This window comes from Camelus ferus, chromosome 5 (assembly GCF_009834535.1).
Source record: "Camelus ferus isolate YT-003-E chromosome 5, BCGSAC_Cfer_1.0, whole genome shotgun sequence".
NCBI classification, from domain to species: Eukaryota; Metazoa; Chordata; class Mammalia; order Artiodactyla; family Camelidae; genus Camelus; species Camelus ferus.
The window spans coordinates 89,546,124-89,569,687 of NC_045700.1; the positions used below are offsets into that span (position 1 = coordinate 89,546,124).

A 23,564-nucleotide genomic window follows, 5' to 3' on the forward strand; every position below is an offset into this window, starting at 1 on the left:
TTTTTAGTGTGGTTGAGTAGTTTTCAATTGATTGGTCATTTGTTTTTCTTCTTCATAGAATTCTTTGTCATAGAATGCTGGGTCAGTGTTTCCTATTGTGGTGTTTGTCTTTTTCTTACTATGCTGAATGAATATAGAAATCCTTATGTGATATATGGACATTAAATCTTGGCCTTATATGTTCCTAATATTTTGTCCCATTTGTTATTTTTCTTTTAGGTTTTATAATGGAATATTTTGTCCTAGAGAAGTTATAAATTTTTAGGTAGTCAAATTTGTCAGCTTTTTTTCTCTCTAGTTCTTTGTGATATTTATGATAGCCATTTCTAGCTGAAGATTTTAAAAATATTGTTCTATATTTGACTCTAAAATGTTTGAAGTACCTGAACATTTTAAACATTTACCTCCATAACCCTGTGAGTTTTGTCTCTTCGTGTATATGTGAGATTGGAATTTTAAAAATATTCCCTACACTATTATATCATGATTTCAATCGCCACCTTGATCACACAGTGCCATTACTTGTCTATATATCAGTTTTCCTTTTATAATCGGAGGGGCTGCGAAAGGGAAAAGTGAGCTCAGAAGTAGCACCAGCCTGATGACTCACTGGGACTGAACTTTAGAATCAACTCAAGAAGATTCCTCCATCTCCTCCCCAAGTTCATTCGCATTCAATTTGCAGATTAATTTGAGGAGAACAGACACTTCTACCCATTTATTCATGTCTTATTTAATGTTCTTCCACTAAGAATTTTCCTATGCTTTAAAAAAATTTTATGTTTGTTTCTATGAATATCTTTTTTCCCGTTACAGAATAGCTAGAATTAATTTAAATGAGACAAAATTCTCAAAATCTTTTTTTTTTTTCAAAATCTTTATTTAAATAGGAAATCTATGGTCATTGTGTTACCTATTTGCACATGAGGATCTTTTTCTGATTCAATACAAAGTCATACAAGCATTTATATAAAGATCCATATGTCACTTAAAATATTATGGCCAGGACCCCAAATTATCAAGACAATCAATTGGAGTTAAGTTTCTTAGGAAATTGGCTTCATGAGAAAGAGCAATGATTTCTAACTTGGGGCAGTATTACAAGACCCCTTCAAATAACTCTTCCAAGGACAAATTTATGTTACAGAGAACAGAACAACTTTATATCACAGAGAACAGAACATGTCTCCATAAGACTGATCTTTTTATGAAATTTCTCAATTTAATACTATCAAATTGGATTCTTTATGTTAGTTTTACGATACAGAATGCTCTCTCTCTTCCTCCAGCTATGGCTCAAGGGGACTTTTCCTCCCTCTCTTTCAATAATTTCTTGTTAGTTATGAAGATTTACATTTTAAAAATCTGGCCTCTGGAATTTGATTAGTTAGCCTTATAAGAAACGGAGGCTCATAGGGTTCAATTTTGCTGGCAGAAACAGAAAAGGGCCTGAAAAAGATTTTACCTAAAAACAGTAAAATAAGATGTATACGGACTTTCTACTATAGCCTCCCATCTTATTGCTTAAATCTGAATCAGCTTCAGATCTTTTATCTTTTTATTTTCCAGTTTCCTTTCTTGCCTTCACCTAAATACATAGTGTGAATGATTTATTCAGTATTTAGGTGAGGGTGCTTATGATGTCTCTTTTTTAAAAAAACTGTCTTATACAATAGTTCATCCTATAGAACATGGCAGGACAATTCACAGTGACCCCTGCCTTCACAGAATAAGGCCGTGAACCCAGAGCTTCCCTTTTTCTTAAGCTCTAAGTTTCACCCAGAGGCAAAGAGTCAAGGGTCTCATTTGCAACACAGCTCAGGATATGGTCACAACACTGGTTCCCAGTGACACATGTGTTTGTAGACACAGCCCCCCAATCTAGCAACTTTCAGTTCTAAATAGCAAGGTGGGAACCTCCATATTTTTCCACCATGTTGGAACAGAGAAAGACTGATTACGCAAGGTTAGACCAGTGTCATGCCCAAATGCTTATAGAGTTATCTCCTCCTCCAGCTGTCCTTGCCCCAAGTTGAAGGTGCTAGCATCACAGGAATTCCATCCTCCTGCTGCATGGCAGGACGGAGAGACTCTACATTTGAAACCGTTAAGCCTCTGCATATTTATGCATCCAAAAGGTGTTGGAAGAGTAATTTAAATGACTAAATTAATTCTATCAGTTTGTGAAAAGTTTAATCCAAATATGTGATTGTATAAAATATATACTTAAAGCCAAAAAAAAAAAAAAAAGACATTAAAATAAAGGAAGGGATAAAGAAATGTCAGGAAACTACAAATTAGAAGGTTGGTAATTTTTGTTGTTAGTTCTTTGTCACAGATGTTGATGTAGTAATCAATGTTGTTGGCTAATGAGGATTCTTTGTAGATCTCATTGTGAGGATGAGGCTGCCTCTAGACCACATACTCCAGGAGAACTGTACAGAGTGACCACAGATGAGTGGCCCTGCTGACCTCACGGGGGAGACAGGGGTAGACAGAAGGTGTGGAGAGCAGTGTGGATGGGGAGGCAGGGGTTTTTTCCTGGAGCCTGGGCTGTAGACCTGAAGGGATCTGTTCCTAACAAGCTAGTTTCTCCAGTCAAGAGGATGGAGCTGGTGTGGCTTGTCAGAGGGTGGCCTGCGGTGATCACCTGATCATGATCTTTCTGGCTGGGAGGTTGATGGCTGCCTCTTGCCTCCTAACACCTGGCAGGCCTTGGCATCACCATGATCAGGTGAGTAAGCTGGGAGAACTTGGTCCCCCTTCAGGACATATGGATGGATGCACTCTCCTCTCTTATCTTCTGGAGTATCATAATCTCCTACTTGCTAATAGCTCCGTCCTGGTCATTTGTTGGTGATGCTGGTGACAATGTTGATAGTGATGGTACTGTTGTTGTTGGTGGTCCCTTCTAGGCTTACAGACATCTACATGTTGAAGTGCATCAGGGATTTCTTCCAGTCTGGTAGCTGTCCATCCATCAATATGTTATTGACTGCCAATTATATTTCTTCTCCTCTGATCTCTCTCTTGAACTGCCATGTCATAAGTTCAACTTCTTACTCTCCAAACTTCTACTTGATGCCTCAAATTTGACATATGATGAAACAGACTTATTTATTTCACTCCCAAACCTGTCATCCACCATCAGTCATCTTATCTCAGTAAATGGCACTATGCCTACTCAATTGCTTGCCAAAAATGTAGTAAACGTGTTTGATTCCTCCCTTTTTTCTAACCCCCGATTTCATTTATCATTGTTTCAAAATTATATATCAAATTTGTCTATTCTTTATCCTCCCCTGCCACTACCCCAGTTCAAGCCCCATTATCATGCATATAGAACACTGCAGAAGCCTCTTAACCAGTCTTTCTTCTATTCTTGTCCACCTATAATTCATTCTTCAATCTACCACCCAACTGCTTATACCTTTTTCAATGGTTTCCAGCTGAACCTAGAAAAAAGTCTAAGCTTCTTACCATGCCTACAAAGCATTACATAAGCTGCTTCTGATCACCTCTTACATCTTATCTCTTAGCATTTTTCCCTCACGCAGTACTCTGGCCTTCTTGAACAAACTAAGTTTCTGCCCCAGAACCTTTGCACTTGCTGTTGACACTAGATAAAATGCCTTTCCCCTCAGCTCAAGCATCTCCTCCTCAGAAAAGCCTTCCATCATCTCTATGTCCTTAAACATCCTCTCCAACCTATTTTACATCAACCTGTGGCTTGTCTTTTCACCTGATTTATTATGTTTCTTATGTACCTACCAACTTATCTTTGTGTCATCTAATTTGTCTATACAATCCTTTATAATTATGCTTTTCAATTCTTGTTTAAGAAATCTTGAGTAAATACTCTTTCTTCCATTTCTAAGATGAATAGTTTGAGGATTACTCTTTATAGCTTTTCAAAGGATTCTCAGCAGGATGGAGGTTCAGATGAGCACAGTGGCAACCAACACAATTGGCTTTCTCTCCTCCTCTTTCCCTCTTCCCAGTTCTCCACTCGTGATCCTTGAGATGGTTTCAAAAATAAACTTTCTGAATATAGACACTTAATTTTTAGAGAAACTGGCTCAGACACCCTTATTTCTTTTCTCTTCTAGCTCTTTAATCTTTTGAAGTTCATTTTTTTGGTGATATGAGGTAGGGGTCTAAATTTTTTTCAACATGGATAACCAATTTTCCTAGCTTCTCCAATAATGTGTAATGTCACATATGGCATGCATTATTTATTGTTTTCTTTTTAGATTATTCATTCTTTTATTCCAAATGTTAATTGCCAAAGCTGCTTAGTAGGGATAAATAAATGAACAAAATCTCATTGAGCTTACCTTCTAGTGGAGGGTATATAGATAATACACAAATAAATATGCAACATTTTAGATGGTGACAATACTGTAAAGAAAAATAAAGAGTAATGGAGGTACAGAGTGACAGAAACAGGCCATTTTACTTAGGGTTTCCAGAGAGACCCTCACTGGCAAACCAACATATAAGTACATATCCAAATACATGAGGGACAAAGCCACAGAGCTGAGGCTGAGAAGACCTTAGTGCAAAGGCTGAGACAAAACATGCATGTCCTTTTGGAGAATGGCAAGGTGGCCACTGGCTGGGGAAGTAGAGGGGAAAGAGTGGGAGTGGTTTGTCAGGGGCATGTAGACCTCATAGGTTACAGTAATGACTTTGGATTCTTGTCTTAGTAAGAGAAGACACTGAAGAGTTTTGATCTGGAGAATAGTATGATCTGTATTATATTTTTAAAATATTTCTCTGGAGTCTATATGGAGAATATACTTTAGGAGGCTAGAATAAGAGACCAGTAAGGATGCTATTATAATGGTCTAGACAAGTGTGACAGTGGATTGGACTAACCAGGGGCATTGGAGGAGTTCAAAAATGGGTGAATTCTGAAAACACACACACACACACGTACACATGCGTATATAACATTGCAACATATATAAATATATATTTAAATATTTTATTTATACATATTAATTATATATTATACAAAATATATAATATAGAAATATATTCATATAGGTATAATGTATAAAATAAATACATAAAATAAGTTGTAAATAAGATATGTTAAAATACAAAATACATATAAATAAGTAAATTATGTAAAAATCATATAATACACAAATATGTTTATATACATAAATGAATATATTAAATAAAATATTTTATATAATATATACATATATATTTATATATTATATGTCTAAAACTCTAACACATTCCTGGCTATCTAGAAGGCCACACACATGTCTAGGGAAGTACACATAGCCAGGACTGTGCACACACTCAGAAAAGACTTAAGAAATCCCTGAACTCTCACCTCTGGGTAACCTTGAGGCTATGTGCAAGCAGGAAGTGAGAGGTAAGGTGGAGTTGTAAACTGGCTGGCTGTGTGTTGAAGCTATGCACCAACACATGCACAGAACCCCTTGGCAAAGACGAGGAGACTTATCAGTTCCAGATATTTAAGGAAATCTCTTTCTAGTCATTAGCTGGCCACTAAACTAACAGCAGACTTCAGTGGCCTCATGGAAAAAAACACAGAATTGATTTTTTTTTAAAGCGCTAAATAAACAACAAAAATCAATACTAACAACCACAAGTAGCAATAATAACAAACTTTGGGGAAATAGGGATGTCTGATTTTCAGAGTTACCACCTTATATATTTAAAATGTCGATCTTTTTAAAAAAAATTATTTGACATGCAAAGAAACAACGAAGTGTGGCCCATACTCAGGAAAAATAGAAACTATCTCTAAGGAAGGCCAGATACTGGAATTACTAAACAAAGACTTTAAACCAGCTGTTTAAATATGTTCAGTGAACTAATGTAAGCCAGTGTAAAGAAGAAAAGAAAATGATTTCTCACTAAACAGCAAATATCAATAAAGAAGTAGAAATTATTTTTAAAAGAACCAAGTAGAAATTCTGAGACTGAAAAATATAACTGAAATAAAAAATAGTGGAGAAGTGAATGGATTCTGAAAATACATTGTATGTGTCTCTTTGTAGACGTATATAGCCAATTCTCATTATTCATGGGATTTAGGTTCTATAAAGTCACTCCAAACACAAAATTAGCTAATATTGAGTCATTGCTCCCAGAGGAAATACAGGGTTTTGTTCCTGTGAGCCTCTGGTCACAATATTTTTGTTAACTAATAAATATATACCTTTGTTTTGTAAGTGTCTCTATTTAAAGACACCTTGTTTAATATATATGTGTTGACTTATTAAGGTTGAACTCTCATCCAAAGGCATTATAACTCACACCTGAATGAAGATTATCTAATATACTTATTTTCTCCATAAGGTACATCGCAGTCTAAGAACACTAGATAGCACTTCAACACTAGATTTGGGGGCTATTTTAAACAGCAAAATCACCAACAAAAAAGCAAAAAACTTAGAAAAACATGGCACTAAATAGATGGCAAAAGGACACTTGTTTACAGAATGAACTGAAACAATGAGGCAGAGTATTACCTTGTTCAACCTCAGCTTGGGACATCTGCATCAGGCAACTCAAAATTTTCACTCTTCTGTACATCTATGAATGTGTCATGATCATAAAAGTGCCATGACTATTGATTTGGAGGTTACAAATAAATTTTAACAAGTGAACAGAGTTTGCAAATATGGAATCTTTGAATAATGAAGATTGGCTGTATATATACATATTTTCAATCTTTCTAGAATTAGTGGGATTTTTAATTAAAAATACAAGTTTGCATTGGCAACATTTTATTACTGTTGTTTGCTAGATAGTCTGCAATGTGGATTTGTATTTACTTTTTGACTCAAGAGTTGTTTAAGAGAGGGTGGGAGAAAATTCTCTATTTCTACTTTCTGGGTATGGAGTTGAATATGTATCAATCATATCAACCTTGTTAAAATGTATTATTTGGGTCTTTCATAGTCTCCTCATTTTGTCCACTTGATCTCTTGTGGACTGAAGGAGATAAAAATAAAATTGTCTTCTAGTAGTGTGTTTCTGTCTGTTTCACATTCTATCTCTTGTAATTTCTACTTGCTTAAAACTTTTTGACCTGAATTATACTTTTTTCCTAATATTCAGATCATGAATCCCTGGTTTCTTTTTGTTGATGTATGCTGCACATACCTTTGCCTATACATTTATTTTCAGCATTTAAATATATATATTTTTACTTGAGTCTTTTGTATATGATTGAAACTTGGGGTTTATTTTGTAATTCAATCTCAAAATATTTTATTTAAATGTGTTAAGCTTATTTACTTTTATTGATAGGACTGAAATGTTTGATCTTGTTTTTGTTATGTTAATTTATATTATATGTCCTAGGGTCTTGGATAATAAAAATGTCAACATTCTACATTCTGTCTTCAAAGCATTTATGTGCATGTGTGTACTTGTGATACTTCGGAAGGCTTGCGTCTCTGTTGTAGTGGTTATAGCTGGGCACATGGCTGGTTACCTGAGACCAACCCTCTCAAACTTCCATGCAGGCCCTGTCACATGACTTAAGTGCTGGCCAATGGCATCTGAGCAGAAGAAACATGAGCCACTTCTGAGTCTTTCCCTTGAAAGAAATGAATGATTGTGCCTCTGCTCATTTCCCATATTTCCACTGGTTAGGAATATATACTTCTGTTATTTACAAAGATTTGTACTTTTGTCATAGTGATTACTCTTAGAACTACCTTTATATGATACCTTTGGTCCTCTCTTTAGACAGACCTATTAATTTTCCACCCAGGAAATTTATGAAATTAACATATGTCTTATTTCTCTGTCCAATCTCTTTTCTCTCCCACCTAGTTTAGGCCATGATGTTCCCTTTATGTTTGCCTCTTGGCTATTAATTGTGCTTTAGATATATCCTTGATTTTTCCAAGTAATACCCTTTGACTCCTAGCTGTAAAACAAACCATGACCTTGCTCTACCACCCATATTTCTCCCTTCCCCCCAATTTTTTTTGTTATTATATCATTTCTATATTGTCAGGGTATATATGCTTATCATTCTGAACTGTCACCTCATTTACACTTTTATTTTAATCCTTTTGCTAAAATTTTTCAAGTCCTGTCTTGTTTGCTGAAGTGGATCCTCTGGTAGTTTTCTCAATAAGGACTCAAAGGAACAATATTTCCAGAATTTTTCTATTCAAAAATATTTGGTTTTATTATTTATACATAAAAAATAATTTGCTTACTCTATTTCTAGAACTATCTTGTAGGTTTTTTCCCACTTTCTTGTGGCATTAAATGTTGCTGTGGAAAATTCTATAGCCAATGAGACCCTCTCCCTTGAAAATGACTTGATTTTTTTGCCCAGGCTATCCATTCAATTATTTCTTTATCTTTAAAGCTCACTAAGCTTGCTGGAATATATTTCAGGGTTGACTGTTTGAAGTCAATTTCTCTGCCACAGGGTGAAAATATATGTCCATATGATATGTATATTCTATTTCCTGTTGTAATTTCAAAAAGTTTTTTTCTTGAATTTATGTTCAAGTGTTTCTTCTATTATTTTAATTTTCTTCTTCAAGAACTCGAATAATTTTACTGTCTTTCATTGACAGGGAAATCAGCCACCTGTTTCTCTTAATGGAAAAACCTAAAGTCTTCTGCTCACATCCCATTGGTCAACACTTAGTCACATTGCCAGAGCTAGCATCAGGAGAGGCTGAGAATTATAATCTCTAAACAAGCAGCCATGGGTCCATCTGTAACTCTATTCCAATGGAAGAAAGGGAGAATGATTGTGGGCAACAAATAGCAATCTACCTGTTTGCCCTCCCCTTTTTCATCCAAAGTCACTGATTTCCTCAAATAAAGAGGAAAATTGATACTCTCCATTGGTTCAAACCTGACTCCATTGTCACCTGAGACCCTTTGGCGATAAAAGGAGCTGGAACCTGGATGCAGCACAGAGCTTTATGGCAAAGACAAGCCAGCCCAGAGTAGGAAATGAGGGAGAATGCATTAGAAAAGTTTATTGTAATTAACGAACACAGCTCTCAACAGAATAAGGAGAGACGGACAAGAAAAAACTTGAAGCAATTAAGTAGAAGCCAAACTCTGGCTATAACCTCAGATCTAAGCCTGATAAACACTCAGTTATTTAAACCAAACTCAATCAGAGTGCACAGCACTCTGGTGCAGCAGAAGATGAAAAAGATAAGTGACACTCCATTCTTGGCATCCAGTTCTGTAATTTTTATTTGTATCCCATTTCTCATTTTTTCCCTCTTCTTTATCTCTCTTCTTTTTCCCTTCCCTCTCTCATTCTACTTATGTTTCTCTTGTATTCTTTATTTCTTTGTTCATCCTTTAACATCATATTATAGAAAATGCTGCTGTTGCATTTATATGGCACTGTCGATATGGCAAGCTTTTTCTTCTGGAGTTAAAACATATTTGGATATATTTTGTTTCCTTTCCTTCTTCTGATTATTTCTAACACTATATATATACACACACACACACACACACACACACTATATATATATATATACACATATTTAAATATAAATATATACATATGTTTCTAGTATCTCTATCATTTTTCTCTATACTTACCTTTATCATCTTGGTTATTTCCCAGATTACACTTACCCAGGTCTAAGACTTCTGTCCTCTGAACTTTTGTGCCATACTTGATCTATTATAATAGTTGGAATGAACAGTCTAAGTACAAATCACATTTGTTCCTTCTCCTACTTACTTTCTCATCAAACTTTTTTCCCTCAAATAGCTCTTTACATGCCCCAGGATGAAGCCTTAGATAAACTCCAGAGTTGTGCTAGTCCCTTTCAACAGCAGTGACATTCTCATTCAATATTAGAAAGACTGAGCTGATATAATATTAAAACTGCAAAAGGTAAGGCCAGCCTCTTCTCTCATTCACACTTCCTCTCTAACACCATTCAGTACCTGTTACTTTTAGATAGTTCAAATCTGGGAAGGAGAGAGAGAAGGAAGTGGTAAGGAGAAAGAACTGTCCTCTTATAATAGATCCTTCATATCTCCCAGATATGGTGGATGCGTGAGCCACATTTGTGGGGTCTTCAAAGACTCGCCTCTTTAGAGACAAACTCTCAACTCAAGTTCCCCTAATTCAGAAAGTTCAACTGACTGCTTACCACTTCCTTCTCAGTCTCCCTGCTTCTAGGAGGCCCACACCCTTCCTGAGGTCACCTCTTTCATCCAAATAATCCTCCTGGACAGAATATCTCTCAACAACTAACTGACCTCCTCCCTTTCCCAGGGAGGCTCATGAGAAGCATGCCTCTTCATGGTCCTAATGTCAGTGGAGGTGTAGCTGGCTCCCAATGTGGTCACCCTCTCTAGACTTTTCTGGTTTGAGTCTTTAAACATCTCTGCCTCCTTCAAACTCCTGGAGACACATATCAATTACCTGGAGACTGAAGCCTTCTCACTTGCCTTGAGGAGCATGGAGCACTTAACTCCTATAGCAAGTATCTGATGTCAATGGATAGTATTTGGACAGGAAACTCAAGAACAGCTGCTCTACTTCCTGTGGGGTATTTGAGTGAGAAAATTCACAAAAACCAGTTATTAGCAGGTCTTAAATCTCAAAGAACTCTGGTAAACTGAACCAGACTACTTTTATTTCTTTAATGTTTTTGGCCTCAACAGGTTTGATGAAAGATGAATCAGACAGAACCAGATAAATACAGAAGAGGAAAATGTGTTTTCCTAAGATACCTATGGCTGAACAAGCCCAAACTGTAGTCTATCCATCGAACTGAAGAAAGGAGAGAGAAAGAAAGAGAGAAAGAAAGAGAAGAGAGAAAGAAAGAAAGAAAGAGAGAAAGAAAGAAAAAAGAAAGAAAGAAAGAAAGAAAGAAAGAAAGAGAGAGAGAGAGAAAGAAAGAAAGAAAGAAAGAAAGAAAGAAAGAAAGAAAGAAAGAAAGAAAGAAAGAAAGAAAGAAAGAAAGAAAGAAAGAGAGAGAAGAAAAAGAGAGAGAGAGGGAGGGAGGAAGGAAGAAAGGAAAGAAAGAAGGGAGAGGAGAGGAGAGGGAAGGGAAGGGAAGGGAAAGGAAGGGAAAGGAAAAGGAAAGAAAGGGGGCACACTTCATGGCCCTACTTTGGATTTCAACATATTTGAACATGGCATTCAGAAGATTCACCTGTACAAGCCTCACCATCTTTCCACCCAAACCCGCCACCTGCTTAACCTGGGAGTATATTCTCCCAAGATAAAGGTTCTCTTTTTTTTAATTGAAATATAGTCCATTTACAGTGCTTCAACTTCTCGTGTACACTGTAATGTTTCAGTCATACATATACATGTATATGTACTTTTAGTAATCCTTTTCATTATAGGTTACTACAAGATATTGAATATAGTGCCCTGTGCTATACTTGTTTATCTATTTTATATATAGTAGTTAACAGTTGCAATTTCAAACTCACGATTTATCCCTTCCTATCCCTCTTTCTCCCCGGTAACCATGTTTGTTTACTATGTCTGTGAGCCTGCTGAGATAAGGTTTCAGTCAATCCTTCTTTGATATCTCTAACCCTAAGGCTTTCTAGGACTTAAACCTCTATTTCTACTAATTCTCTTTGAGCAATATTCTCTTGGTTAGTTTTTTAAATCCCATTTTTTTTTTTTTGGTCCAAACCCATGTGAACAAGGTCTTTGGTAACTTCTGTGATATTTTCAGCCCAAAAACCTTCATTCAGGGCTAAGATAATGGCTAATGTTTCATCCGTGTAGTTCACCATCTCATCTTCCTTGACAATCCAAATCCTCACATTGCTTCCATTGATTTTGCCTCTTAACCAAAGGAAATCTGCATTATTTTACTTAATTTTTAAATTTCTAGATGCTTCAGTTTCTTCATTGGTAATGGGGGTAGTAAAAGTCCCTAAAAATAAATTAGTAGATATAAGGGTCTTATATTCATGTCTAGCATATAATAAGCACTTAGCAACTGTTACCTCTCGTTATTACTATTCTCACAGTGTTCCTTGAGATATAAGAAATAGAACTCTGTCTTAAATTCTTTTTTTATTAATGTGGATATAAATGAATTTGGATTAATATAAGGGTAAATAAAATGAAGTCTAGGATGAACCCGGATTAACCATCAATGGCTTGGCAAATTCAAGGCTATGGGTTATATATTTTTCCTTATGCAGCAGTCTCTTAAAAATATATAGTAAAATGGAATTTTTGAAAAGCACTATTACATGCAGTGCAGCTTTTCAGCAACATCTGTTTTATATTTTTCTTTTTTTTTTTTTCAGTGAGAAAGAGAGGCAGACGTAGAGTCCAAACTCTGAGTAACAGAGCCCCAAAGAAAAGAGGCAAACCAAGAGGTAATAAATAAATAAATAAATAAATATTTAATAAAATTTCAGTAGCTGAACATCTAAATTCTCGTGCTTTTTTCTATGCTTTTAGTAACAAACTTATTTCTCTAATTGCTTCATGTAGCTACTAACTATTGAGAAATAAGATTTAGTCAGCTTCTAAAATATGACGGGGAAAGAAAGATTATATCACAGGCAAGTAATATGGTGATGAGTCTGCAGCCAGAACCCAGGACCTGAGGCTTATAGCAGTTCTGCCTTTGCTGAACTGATAACTTTCAAGGCTGGAAATAGTTGTAGCCATGAAACACTGTGGAACTTACAAGTGATGCAGCTGTCCTTCCTCATTTCCTACCACCCTGAGGTAGACGTGTGGACTTGGGTCTGTCACCTTGCCTCTTCTGCCTCAGTTTACTCTCTGTAAAGTGAAATAAAGTGAGATAATAAATAATAATAGAGAGATTAACTGCCCACCAAGGCCCATCCCAGCTTCACTTCCTATGGTTCTACCAATGGACTCAGGAAGGACCATGGACAGCTCTTTCATCTGCATGGCCAACCGGGAGCCCAAGTGTCTTTAATGGATTCCCAACATCGCTGAATTGGAAGGGGAGGAACAGCAGCTAATCATTGTGAAGTTAATCTTAAAACCTTTACATCTGTTTCTGTGGAGTCAAATTCTCAGTCCCCCCCACACACAATGACACTACATCATGTAGAGTTTTTAAGAGGCAAAGCTTCCTTCCTCCCTGAGCAATTTTCAGATGACCGTAGAACTCCACTGAGCTTCCCTTCCAACCAGGAGAAAGCTACTGTGATGGAGAAGTGAGCCAAGCATTTAAGACAACACCATCTCCTGCTAAGCTGCCGTATTGTGATCCTGCTCACTGCTCAGCCAGTCCCTAAATCACATCTACAAATTTGACAAATTATAGACAAATTACAGTCTAAAACTCTTTCTCTAGAAAAAAAAAGTTTGGCTAGAAATTTCTCGCTGGCACAGCAGAAGCAATATGTTTTACCACCACTCAAGTAGTGAGTGGTGGCCAACTTGCTTGGGAATTTAGGCATTGGATGGTACTTCTGGAAGCTTAGCACCCCACTGCAGTTACCTCATTGCTCTATGTGGTTCTTTTGGAAAGAGTACCAAGAACACCCAGCTCAACTCCATCCACAGGGCCCCCCACCAAGCCATGGGAATCATGCTTCTTCACTGATGCCCTTGCTGGCTCCTGGCTCAGCCTCTCTCCCCCCACAGAACACTCTAGCCATGACCTTCACCTTTATGCTACTAAAGATAAGTCTCATAGTCTCTCCTTCCCTGACATCCCCAAAGACTGAGATCTATCTCCTATGTGGATTTTTCAACATATTTTCTCTTGACTTCAAGGCAGATGTCTGATGATTCTCTCCAACTCTTGAGAAAATTATTTTTAAATGAGTTTTAATTTTTCTGACCACATTATTACTTGTAAGAGTTAATGTAAGGTTTTAGTAATAGTAGGTAGTTATTAAAATGGTAGAACCAAGAATAGTTAAATCCTACTTTATCCAGGCATTTTTTTACTTCCTGGATATAAGATAATGAAAAGGTGCTGGCTAGCGCAGAAACAAACACTGTAGTTATTTGTCCTCAACAGGCTCCGATGAAAGGGAAGTCTAGCTCACTCAACAGTCCCAGAAAGATTTCACAGAGAGAAACTAAGAGCAAGAGAATATATGTTTGCCAGTAATGGCTACTGTTAAACATATTCAGCTTATAGCCAGAGCTGGGGTCTGTATGGGAAAGGAGAGGAAGGAGAAAGCCAAGAGAACTCAAGTGTCTTCTCGTGGGACAGTTGGCCTTGATTCTTGCAGGAAAAGAGAGAGACAGACAGACAGTCAGAAGTGGCCATTTTTCCTGGGTACACATGCCACTTTGGCATCATTAGTGACAGAAGAGGACTACTCCACCGAGAACCACATCTGTGTGGATAACCTTTTATGCCTGGCAGCTGTACTGACTGTCATATTTTGCACAATCACATTCTTTGAAACCAATCAATCTAGAGCAATTTTTTAAAAAGCTTTATCTATATTTTCTCCATTTTACTTATTTCTCTTAGGTCTTCAGGATCACAGCCATGCTTATGATTCTTCTATGCAGGTTTAGTTATCTCTCCTCTCAGTGTCCCTCCATAATACCTTGATAAATTTCCTAAAGGTAACATCTTGTAAGGTAGAACCTGCTTGATCTTGGGATGTGATTTCTCTTGGGAAGGGAGCCATCAGCAAATGTCTCATGGGGCCATTTTTATTTTGATGAGATTTTTTGGAAAACTTGAGTAATTTTTATGGCAAAGCCCCAGAATATGAGATAACATCATCAATCTGAAGGCTTTTTATGATTGTTTGAAGAAAAGATTCCTTTCCAGACTCAACTGATCATAATCTGCTTAAAGGAAAGATTAGTTATGATTGAGTATCTATAGGATATTTTCTTCTACAACCCGTATTACCCAAATTAGCACTCCAGGATTCCAGCCATGGGCACAGAATTATAGGCACAGACCTTTAGCAAGAAAACACCCACTGTGTGTCCCTGACTTCACCATTCAAATAAATTTGAATAATGGCAGACCTAAACATGCACGTGGATATGACTTTTTTTGGACACAATCAATACTTAAATCAGGTACTACTTTCTTCTGAGACATCTCTTAAGTCAATCCTTTGTGCTGTCTCTAACCCTACAACTTGTAGAACTTGAGTATGAATTTTATAAGTTCTCTTTCATTGGGTCATTGGGCTAGTTTTTAAGTCCTTAGTCATTTTGCTACCATTTTTGGTACAAAAGTCTTCTTTCAGGTTAGGGTTTATGGCAGCTCTCTGACCTATAGAGTCCAGCATGAGGTCTCCCTTGAGAGTTAGTATTACTGCCTTTTATCACTGTCTCTTTATCAAAGAAAATCTTGAATATTTTTATTTAATTTGTACTTTTACCTCTACATATCAATTTCCTCATTTGCAAAATGAGGATATTATTAGTTTATTTGATAAATTTGCTGTAAGTATGAAGTAAATTTATCAAGGAAATTAAACGTTTAAAGATGGTTCCTGGCACACAATAAGCACTCAACAGATGTCCAACTTCATTACTTTTCTCACTCTGTTGCTCTGTTGCTTGGGAAATACATAAAACATGTTTTCAATTGTATTTGGAATGATTTGAAGATATTAGCAAAAGAAATCTAAGATAAATCTCAGTTAAGCATCGTCTTTATAACTAAGTCTAGGCCAGGGTTCCACAAATTATAGTCCACAGGACAAATTCAACCCATAAACTGTTTCGTAAATAAAGTTTATCAGAACACAGCCACAGCCACATCTTTTCATTTATGTATTATCTATGAATGCTTTCACAATAAAACAGCAGAGTTAGTCACAAGAGAGATTATGGACTGCAACACCTTAAATAGTTACTATCTGGCCCTTTACAGGAAAAGTTCCTAACTCCTGATCTAGGCATTTGTTATTTTTCCTTATATGCTAGATAGGCTCCTAAAAAGTTACATTTGAACAGTGTTTTGGGGAAAACACTGCTGTTTGCAATGCAATGTTATAAATAAGAGACATTTGTGTTATTTTTCTACTTTCTTAGGGAGAAAAACCGTCAACTCTGGGCCTCTGAAAAGAGGCAGAAGAAGAGGTAAAAATAAATGATTAGTTCACTTTTAATAATTAAATATCTAAACTTTGATTTTATACTGTGGTTTAAGTGATCAATCAATTTTCTTAATCGGTTTATAGAATCAATAAGAAATGTTAGGATGTTCATTGGCCTTGGTTAATTTCCACAACATGAAAGGATGGTGATCCACTGATTAGCCAGTTGGTCTGTGAGAGACTCCAGGGCTCCCCTCATTGCACTGATAACTTTTGATGGGGGAAATAGAAAGAAAAATATATAAAGGGTATGACTCACATGCTGTTTATCTGACCCTTCTCTTGCCCACATAGAGAGCCACAGACTGCCCACCAAGGGGGACCCTGGTGGTAATACAAGACCTGTGTCCTAATTCTTAAACTTCCTTTGACTGTGTGACTTCGGCTCGCCATTCTTCTTTTTTGCTTCCACTTCCTCCAATAAGTGAGTGGGTGGCAGGTGAGTTAGACTGAGTGGCCTCCTACGTCCACCACAGCTCTTGTAGAATTAACTCTGGAAGGACTCTGGACAACCTACTCTTCTCCTCCAGAGAGAAACCCAAGCATATGTCTTTAATGGATCCCCCTCAAGGTGGGCTACAAGGGCAAGAGTAGGTGTTCCTTCTACTGAAGTTCTTTCTAAGACTTTCCACACCTGCTTCAGAGGATTCAGACCCCAGCACCCTTGCCCAAAGATGTGCCAAGGCCCTCTCCCTGAGCAATTTGCAGTGTCTCCTAGGGCACCCACCCTGAGGTGGCTCACATGAGGGAGAAGTGAAACAAAGCAGAGAGCAAGGTGAGAGGACAGATATCGGCCCTTCTAGGGGCCCCGTTGTCACCCTGCTTAGTTTCCCCATTTGAGGCCTCAAATGGGGAGAAAAAAAATTAAAAGTTGAAGGCTTTCTTCCTTTCTTCTCTGTCTCCATAACTTCAAAGCAATAATATGACTAGAAATCTTCCTTCAGAACAACAGAGGGAAAATTTTCCTGCAACAGGTAGTTGTAGCCAGCAAGCTATGGAATTCAGACCCTTACACATGAAGTCTGTATGCAGAATTTTAGACATTGGGAGTGGAGGATGACATTATCTTTATGTTTCTGATCTGCCTTAAAAGAAAGACCTAGAAATGTTTAAGTTGAATTAAGTTATTGTTCAGTTATAAAGAACGGTCTCAAGATGGGTGAGGAGAGACAGTGCAAAGTTAGAGAGGGAGGTGAAATGAAAAAATAATAATAATACTTCCTTGCAGGTTCAAAGATTCCCAAAGAAGCAAATATGGATTTTCGACTTCCTGAACTTCCTGTGACTTGCGGTGAGGTTGAAGGGATTTTAAATAAAGAGAAAATGAAAAAAGGTGGGTTTCACAGTCATCTATACTTCAGCTGGAAAACTCCCATGTGAATAAGATACTGTATAGGGTGTCAACAACTTTTTGTAAGGTCTCTAAGGCCACCGCCAGGTTTGGTGAGTCACACTTAAAGGACTCAGCATATAGTCTAACTCAAGGCTACGATTTATTAAATTGATACAAAGCAAAATCAGCAAAGGGAGAAGGCACAGGGAACAAAGCCCAAAGGAAGCCAGGTGTTAGTTTCCAAGAGTCCTCTCCCAAGATGCACTTAATTCTTCTACAAATCATAACAACAAGTGTGAAATGTTGTCTGCCAGGGAAGCTGCCCTGAGCCAAAGAGTCCAGGGTTTCTATCAGGCGTTAATTACCTAAGTACTCTCTGCCTAGCACACGCCAAAATTCCGAACTCCCAGAAGGAGAGCAGATGTTCTGCATAAACCATACTGTTTATATAAACCGTTTAGGCAGAGTGAGCCACTCTTTTAAGTTCTGAGAACTGATGGGGCCCCTCCCCAAATTCAGGTTCCCAAATGCCTTTATCTTTTGCACAAATCTTACTGGTTTTTTTTGTCCAAGCCCATGTGAACAAGGTCTTTCGTCACTTTCACGATATTTTCAACCCCCTAAAATATGAGAAATAATTGATTGCCATTAGCTGGATGATCAACTTTGTACAAGACGAGGCAGATGTGGCTGTGCTGACACCTGCAACACAGCCACCTGTGTCTCTTATCTGCCCCCTCAGAAACTCAGGTCTCAGAGAAGGGAAGAGAACTGTTCTTCTTTAGAACCGTCCATTTTTTTCTCTTTTGAATATAGTGAAATATTTGTTAAAAGTAAATATTGGTAGTAATTACTATCCTTCTTATTGCATGAAAGTCAAACAAGTGCATGCACACAGCAAGAAGTCCACTTCTGCCCTCACCTTTCAAGTTGCTGTGCGGCCTCAGAGAGGGAACTCAGCTCTCCTGCTGCCGATTCTGACCCCAAAATGGGTGCCCTCAATCCACATTGTGGGAGTTTTCAAGTTCTGGGGTTTTTCATAATCAGGAGCACACCGTGGTGACAGAGGTACCTTAGATTGTCTTGGTCTCACAGGAGTCTCTGAGAAGTGCGTACAGAGTAAGGATGGAAGGCGGTTCACCCTCAGGGAATTTGAAGTTGAAGGAAACCACGCAGCATCCAAGAACTGGAAGATGAGTGTGCGTTGCGGTGGATGGCCCCTAAAATACTTGATTGAGGTATTCTAGTGACAAAGGGCTGAAATCAAGGATTTAGTATCATGATTCATGAACTTCAAAGTTTAGCAGAATTTTTCAATGTCCAGAAAACCATCATGACCCGCCTTGCTCGGGTCCCAATGCATGTATTATTACTAACCTGCCATGTGGGTGTTACCTTTGCTGGTTTACATTACGGATTCACCCTCTAAGTACCTAAACTCTTACACTTTTGAAAGTAAGACAGTAAATTGTACCCTTGACTCTGCCACTAGTAATTGTCACTGTGCAATCTGGGTACAGGAAAATAATTTAAATTTGGCAGGGGAGGGTCTTAGATTTGGGGAGCCAATGTTTAAAGTAACAATAGTAGAAATAGGTATATGAAAATAATACACCAATATGGGTGTTTCCTTGATTACAGAATATTTCAACATGATTTATTTTGATAGCCATCTGAAATTCATTCTTGAAAAAGAATATTTAAAATATATTTAAAAATATCTACTTGGTCTTCATATCAGCTCCCTGATGTGGACAAAGCAGGCCAGGTCTCTGTCACAGACGAACCTGTGCCTTCTGACTCTATCACGTGCCCCAGATGGTCCTTCCTTGTACCACTCTAATGATGAAGAAAAGCTCTTTGCTTAGCAAATATTTGTTGAAATACATCTAAAGCCGCAGGGACTGTAGTGTGGCTCCCAGTTTCTAACCAGGAGTAAGGCTGCACATTTTAACCACAGTACTATACAGCTCATGGATGCTGTAATGAGAGGTGCTGGCAGGAAGAGATGCAGCAGCTTAGGGGAGGGAAGGTCATTTCTGGCTTTGAGGCTGAAGACAGTTTCTTGGAACAGTTTGCACTGAGCTGGGTCATAGAAGAAGAATGGTTCTGACAAGCAAAACTGTAGGAATGAAAAATTCTACATTGAAAGGATGGCATGAAAATCCTCCCAACAGGTTGTCAAACTGCGGGTAATAAGGCTCAATATATGAGCTGGGTTGAGTGTGGAGGCCCTGAGGTCCAAGGAAAGAGGCTGAGCGCTTCATTTAATCATGGGGAGATCATGGGAGGTTTGAGTTAGGGACAGACTGAAAAAGTTGAAATAGGGCATTAGAAGTATGAATCTGATCAGAGAATGCAAGATGGACTAGAAGAGGTCCATTTAATCCATGGACCCCTCAAGTGACCTTCACTGCCTTTCTGCCTGGTAAACCCTCACTCAACTGCAAGGCTCAGCTCAAACAGCACACTTTGATGAAGTTCTTTAAAATTCACTTAATTTGTTTCCTATTGTTGTTATAACAATTTTCCACAAACTTGATGCCTTAAAACAATATAAGTCTATTATCTTACAGTTCTGGAGACCAGAATTCTGAAATCAATTTCACTGGACTCAAGTCGTGGTGTCAGCAGGGCTGGTTCCTTTTGGAGCCTTCCAGGGAGAATCTGTCCCTTGCCTCTTCCAGCTTCTAGAAACAGCCTTCATCCCCATGGCTCATGGCCCCGTCTCTGCATCACTCCAACTTCTTGTTCTGTCATCATGTGTCCTACTACTCACTCTGAGCCTCCTGCCCCACTCTTAACCCTTGTGGTTACATTGGCTCCACCCAGATAAGCAGAATCATCTCCCCATTTCAAGCTCCTTCATTTAATTACATCTGTAAAGCCCCTTTCACCATGAAAGTTAATGCATTCATGGATGTGGGAACTAGGCATTTTTGCAAGGAGGGGCATTATTTAGCCTTCTATACACACCCATCTCCAGATCCCAAAATACTCTATGAGACCACAGTTTACACTTTATCATCCTTGCCCGTTATGTGCCAGCTTTTCCCACTTGTCTCCCCAAAGCCATAGGTATCTTTGTGTGCCCAAAGCCACTGATGGGGCCTGACACCTGGTCAGTCATTCACCAGATGTGTGCCAACGAAGTAGCTGTAGTACGCAGGGTATAAAGATAAAAGCTAGAGGGGTACTGTGGGAATAGAAAGGAAGTGGTGGGTATAGAAGAGGTTGTGAAGGAAAACCTGGAAAGACTTTATAAGGAGAGCAAGAGAGGGGGTTCAGGTTTGAAAGCTGAGTCTGGATAACAGAGAGCAGCATGTTACAGATTTGGAGAGGGAGGTTATTTTCCATGAAGACACCTTGAATTTGTATTGACAATGGGACACATCTGGAAGGCAGCTGGAATTACCAAGTTCACAAAGTAAAAACAAGGACCCATAATGGCATGAATCTCATTTCTCTTTCAGAAAGGATTTTTACCAGATCCGTCAATAAAAAGATAAAAGGTAATTATCACTTGAACTACTGCCTCTCTCTAAGCTAAATATCACTTTGATTGCTTTCATTGCAATAAGGACATTTCAGGCAGTCACTTTTTGCACAACTGCAGGAGGTGCCTCTCACTACATAATGTTGTGTAGCTGGACTAATACATGGCACCAACAGAGAGGGATAGATAAGGGTTTCCATGCCCTCTGGTTTTCTAGCAGATGCATTGCCCAGCAAGCTCTAGATATATTCACACTGCTTCTGTTCCTCTGCTGGAGATGGGACCCTTGAGTAGTGGAATAGCTCTCATCTCTGGGGTCTGCGTAGCTTTTTTGATGACTGAGGTGGGCACAGAGGGTTATTTCTTCCAACATGGCCAAGCCCTCTATGAAGATGAAAAGGCAACTCTTCCAGATAGGATGTTCTCCCCCTCTTCATAACCTTTCTTGTGACAGAGCTTGTAGGTGATAATGACTGCCTATAACTCCCAGCCCTTACTGGGAGAAGTTCCTCTAGACCTTGGGCTCCCACTCTTGGCTGCATATTGCAAGTTACCTACCCTCAGAGGTTCTGATGTTATTGTTCTAAGATGCTGTCTGAGGACCAAGATTTTCCAAAACTCCCCTGGTGGTTTTAATGCATGACAAAATGTGTGGGTCACTGTAGACCCACGCTGTACAATCTATGGTGTCCATCAGAATCTCATGGGCTTCTGATTCAGTAAGTGAGGGATGGAGCCCAAGAATTCGCATTTCAAAAAAGTTCCAGGTAATGCTGCTTGTGCTGGTCCAGAGACCACTACTTTAAAAAGCCAAAGGTCTCAACTAATGACTGCACATTAAAACCATCTGGGGAACATTTAAAACACACTGCTTTAAAACACACACTCAACCCAGACTAATTGAGTCAAAATCTCTGAGGATGGGGTTCCCAGGCATCAGAATTTTCTTAAAGCTCCCCAGGTGATTCTACTGTACAACAGGTGTAGAACCACTGTTGCATGAAAAGACAAATTTCTTGCTAAAAAGATTAAAGAGACATGCACCAAGTTTGCAGGCTTCCTAGACAATGGAGCTTCAAACATTGAATTTGCACGCATCATTCTTTCTTCCTCAGGCCCACTCACAGTGTACTTAAAGACTGATGGTTCAGGAACTCTGACCTAGTAGCCTAAAAATAGTGGTCAGCATCCATGAGTCTCATCTGTTGTGACAAAACAGAAAAACAGTTACATGGCCCCATACCAGGGCAACTCAAGCCCATTAGGGGATGTCCCCAAGGATGTCCCTAACAGGCCATTCCTTAGGTTTTCCTATTGAAAGGGAGCACATGGACAAGATACATCTTGCAGCCTAGAATTTCCTCCTATGTGCAGCTTTTGTGTCTCTTCTTTTTATATTGAATTTGTACATGAAAAGAATTTACAAATTGAGGTATGTTGCAATTCACCTCAGCTCACTGGGCTCAGAAATGATATTCTGACTGTTATGATTTGAACCCAAAGAGCAGACCATTTTTCTTTGGCTAATAATATTGTTTTATAAGTAAAGGCCCTGCATTCTTGTAGCAGTGGATCTCACAGAATCACTGAGAATGAGATTAGATATTTAAAAATTGGAATCAGCAGGACTGGTAATAATTGGATATCTGGGATGGGAAAAGGGAGGACTCCATGTTCACTTTTAGGTCCCTGGGTGGAATGGTGGGGTGCTTAGTGAATGGTGGAGCACTAAAAGAGGAGCCAATTCAAGACAGGAAGACGAGGAATGTGGTTTGAGGCAAGGTGGGTTTTATTCATGATGAAAGACATCTAATTGGAGATGATGGGAAGTACAATTTGGGTGCTTGGAGACTTGAAAGACGACTAGAGACACAGGTCTTAAAGCCTAGGGACAAAGTGTGGTAAGTGTGGTGATGGGAGTAGTTGTGGTCATCTAGGAGAGTAAAGGGACATAGAAGGGGACATAAGACAGAACCCTCCAAAATTCCAACATTCCAAGTGATGAACCTGAAAAGAAAGAGGCAGGGTGTTAGAAAAAAAATCCAAGAGAGTGGAGTGTCATCGAATAAAGCTTTAAGTGTGTTTCTAGAAAGAAGAGGTGGAATGGCACTCCCTGCCACCTCCCCACTTCCTCACCACCCACCAGAGTCCCAGCTACCCATCACTGGATGGGCCAGCCCCTAAGTCTATGCATCATTTTGTGCCTAGATTGTCACACAAGGATGTGAATTCCTTCTTCCATTCTATTGTGTAGACAGGATATATTCATCTAGATGCAGAGCTGCTACCCATTGGATGAAATGTTTCCCCCCCATACAGTTCTCTTTCTGCTCAGGTAGCCCAGGAGAGAAGCCGGGTGCCCGTCCTCTGGGCATTTTTCCAGCATAGGCACATCACCCTTATACAAAGAAATTGTAGTATACAGGGATTCACATGTTACTCACAGAGATTATCACAAAAAAAGAGGGAAAAATGTGATTTTCTTTGCCCACCAGTGGGCTCATTCCTTGACCAATTCTTATTTTGGTCAATAAATTCTATTGTTCTAATTTGAGTTTGTTACTCGACAATACTTAGACACAAAAACACTGTCAAATTTTTAAGTTCACTAAATGAAATTAAATCTGGCTAAAGGTCCCACATAATGAGATTGATGAAAAATCC

General features: G+C 38.5%; 1 protein-coding gene across 4 annotated transcripts in view; it reads left to right on the forward strand.

Moving 5' to 3' along the window:
- Nucleotides 1–23,564, forward strand: part of LOC102520119 (nuclear autoantigen Sp-100) — a 69,970-nt gene that overhangs the window by 45,547 nt on the left and 859 nt on the right. For 2 of the 4 annotated variants that reach the window (XM_014558035.2, XM_032480454.1), the window contains 5 exons: nt 12,301–12,372; nt 16,007–16,054; nt 17,300–17,404; nt 18,500–18,642; nt 20,878–20,916. In XM_014558035.2, coding sequence (XP_014413521.2) covers nt 12,301–12,372; nt 16,007–16,054; nt 17,300–17,404; nt 18,500–18,642; nt 20,878–20,913 — 404 coding nt within the window. In that variant the 3' untranslated portion in view covers nt 20,914–20,916. Of the gene's footprint in view, nt 1–219; nt 1,831–12,300; nt 12,373–16,006; nt 16,055–17,299; nt 17,405–18,499; nt 18,643–20,877; nt 20,917–23,564 lie in introns of those variants that run through there. The other 2 variants (XM_032480453.1, XM_014558036.2) reach the window with 2 other exon arrangements.